The following is a 2,469-nucleotide window of genomic DNA, read 5'->3' as shown; positions in this document are numbered from 1 at the left end:
GTAAGAACAATGGGCACGACGGATGAACAAAACTTTTATTAGCACTGGGATAGTGTTGCTAATACAATAGAGATATCAACTTCAAACGTGTCAGCTATCATTATAGTAACAACCAATAACTAAGGAAGCATTGATATGTCGAACAGGTGCAAGGCCTTCACCAACTATAGATATGTTCTTCCATGTTTTAATTTTTGTCATATCAAACGGGAATCAGATCATCAATGCTTGTGTAAAGATTACGACTTTGTTAGGTAATACCATTCTGATTCAGTGAACGGTTCATTACTCAACTTTACAGCAAAGTCACGCGGTTTCTCCATAGTCACGGTGTGTGCAACGTGCCTGCGGATCTCGAGACTAGTGTCGGGGTCACTACTGTATCAGTGTTAGGATCACATCTCAGTCATCTAATCACTAATTATCAATTACAAATTATAGATTAATCCTTTTGAGCCTTCATATCGTTATGCTCTCATCAATTGCGTAGCTTCTTATTACTAAGTTGTGGATTTGAGAAATGAGAAAATTCAAATCTAAAACCCCAAGTTGGACATGTTTACATCTTTCGGCAGCGCAGGCATGTTTGTACATTGCACGTGGTGCCACCTCCTACTGGAGTTCAAAGGTCAAGTAGGGGAATAACGTTCTCTCTATGGCTACATACTTGTGTTGTCAGTAAATAAAGATGGCGGAGTGAGCATGTCGGTTAGTCTGCGACCGAGTCTAACCTTTGCAAATATGTTTGGTTTTTAAATCGCATAACAGATGTCAAGTCATTACCCATAAGGCTTAGCTGATGTTCAAAGTTTGAATTCTTCTGGTGTAATGATGATGACAAGTAAACATTGGGCAGTAAAACAACAGGGTAGATCGTCATTGCTAACCTGTGAAATTTGCAACAAAAAAAGTGAGAAATTTCCAGTCTAAAACCCCAACTTGGATCGGTTGAAATCATTAAATCCTTTTGAGCCTTCTTATCGTTATGCTCTCATTAAAAAAAGGAGAAAATTCACGTCTGAAACCCCAAGTTGACCATGTTTACAGCTTTCGGCAGCGCAGGTATGTTTGTACATTGTACCTGGCGCCACCTCCCATTTGGAGTTCAAAGGTCAAGTAGGGGAATAACGTTCTACGGCTACATACTTGTGTTGTCAGTAAATAAAGATGGCGGAGTGAGCATGTCGGTTAGCCTGCGACAGAGTCTAACCTACGTAAATATGTTTGGTTCTTAAATCACATAAAACAAATGTCAAGTCATTACCCATAAGGCTTAGCTGATGTTCAAAGTTTGGACTCTTCCGGTGTAATGATGATGACAAGCGCATACATTGGGCAGTAAAACTACAGGGTAGATCGTCATTACTAACCTGTGAAATTTGCAAAAAAGTGAGAAATTCTCAGTATAAAACTCCAAATTGGATCGGTTGAAATATATTGGCAGCGCAGGTATGTTTGTTCATTGTACCCGGTGCCACCTCCTACTGGAGTTCAAAGGTCAAGTAGGGGAAAAACGTTCTCTCTATGGGTACATGATTGTGTTGTCAGTGAATAAAGTTTGCAGACTGAGCATGTCGGCTGGCCTGAGGCCGAAGCCGCCTCCCAGGAGCGTTTAAAGGTCACGCATTCATAAATAGAACGGCGTTATTTTTGTACCAGCACGATGTAGTTGTCATTACGTGAAGATTGCGATATCATAAAGCGGACCAACGATTGTAGTCTTATAAAGGCTAAAAATGAACCGATCAGTCCCACCGTTTGCTGTCATACATAGCAATACTAAGTAGACAAGTTACATGTTTATGCCTATATGCATCGTGGCTGTGAACAGAGGCTAGTATTGAGGGATTCTACTCTACAGTAACAAATATCCAATACGATGCATCTCATCACCATCACAGGTTTGTGTGTGTCTGCGTGTGTGTGCATGTGTATATGAGTTGGTGGTGCGTGCGTGTGTGTGTGCATATGTCTGTGTTTGTGTGGATGTGTATGTGTGGATGTGTGTGTGTGTGTGTGTGTCTGTGCATGTGTATAAATGTATGGGTGTGTTTATGTTTGTGTGGATGTTTGTGTGTGTGTGTCTCTTTCGTGTTTGCATATCAGCCATATGCGCGTTCGAGGGAATCATATTTACAGGCCCTTTGTACCTTATATGCAGGGATTATCCAACATGGCGGCAGGCCTGAACCTCCAGCCTCAGACCGTCAACGGTCGCCTGAAACTTGACCTGAGTAACCAGGGTCTGACGTCCATCCCGGATGAGGTGTTTGATATCACTGACCTGGAGTTTCTAGATGTCTCTAACAACAAACTAACCAGCATACCGGAAGCAATCGGCCGTCTGCAGAAACTTTACCGTTTGGACGCTCACGACAACATGCTGACAAGTTTGCCACAGGCGATCGGTTCCTTGCAGAAAATGACGGACCTGTACATTGATGGTAATCAGCTGACGGAGGTACCCTC

At 42.3% G+C, this 2,469-nt stretch overlaps 1 protein-coding gene across 1 annotated transcript in view; it reads left to right on the top strand.

The window, feature by feature from the left end:
- Window positions 1-2,173: 2,173 nt before the first annotated feature.
- LOC118408557 (leucine-rich repeat-containing protein 18-like) overlaps window positions 2,174-2,469 on the top strand; it is a 1,435-nt gene continuing 1,139 nt past the window's right edge. Inside the window, exon 1 of the mRNA XM_035809365.1 lies at window positions 2,174-2,461. Within this exon, the coding sequence (XP_035665258.1) occupies window positions 2,174-2,461 (288 nt within the window). The remainder of the gene's footprint in view (window positions 2,462-2,469) is intronic.

This window comes from Branchiostoma floridae, unplaced genomic scaffold (assembly GCF_000003815.2).
Source record: "Branchiostoma floridae strain S238N-H82 unplaced genomic scaffold, Bfl_VNyyK Sc7u5tJ_193, whole genome shotgun sequence".
NCBI lineage: Eukaryota > Metazoa > Chordata > Leptocardii > Amphioxiformes > Branchiostomatidae > Branchiostoma > Branchiostoma floridae.
This window is presented reverse-complemented; position numbering and strand designations above follow the sequence as displayed.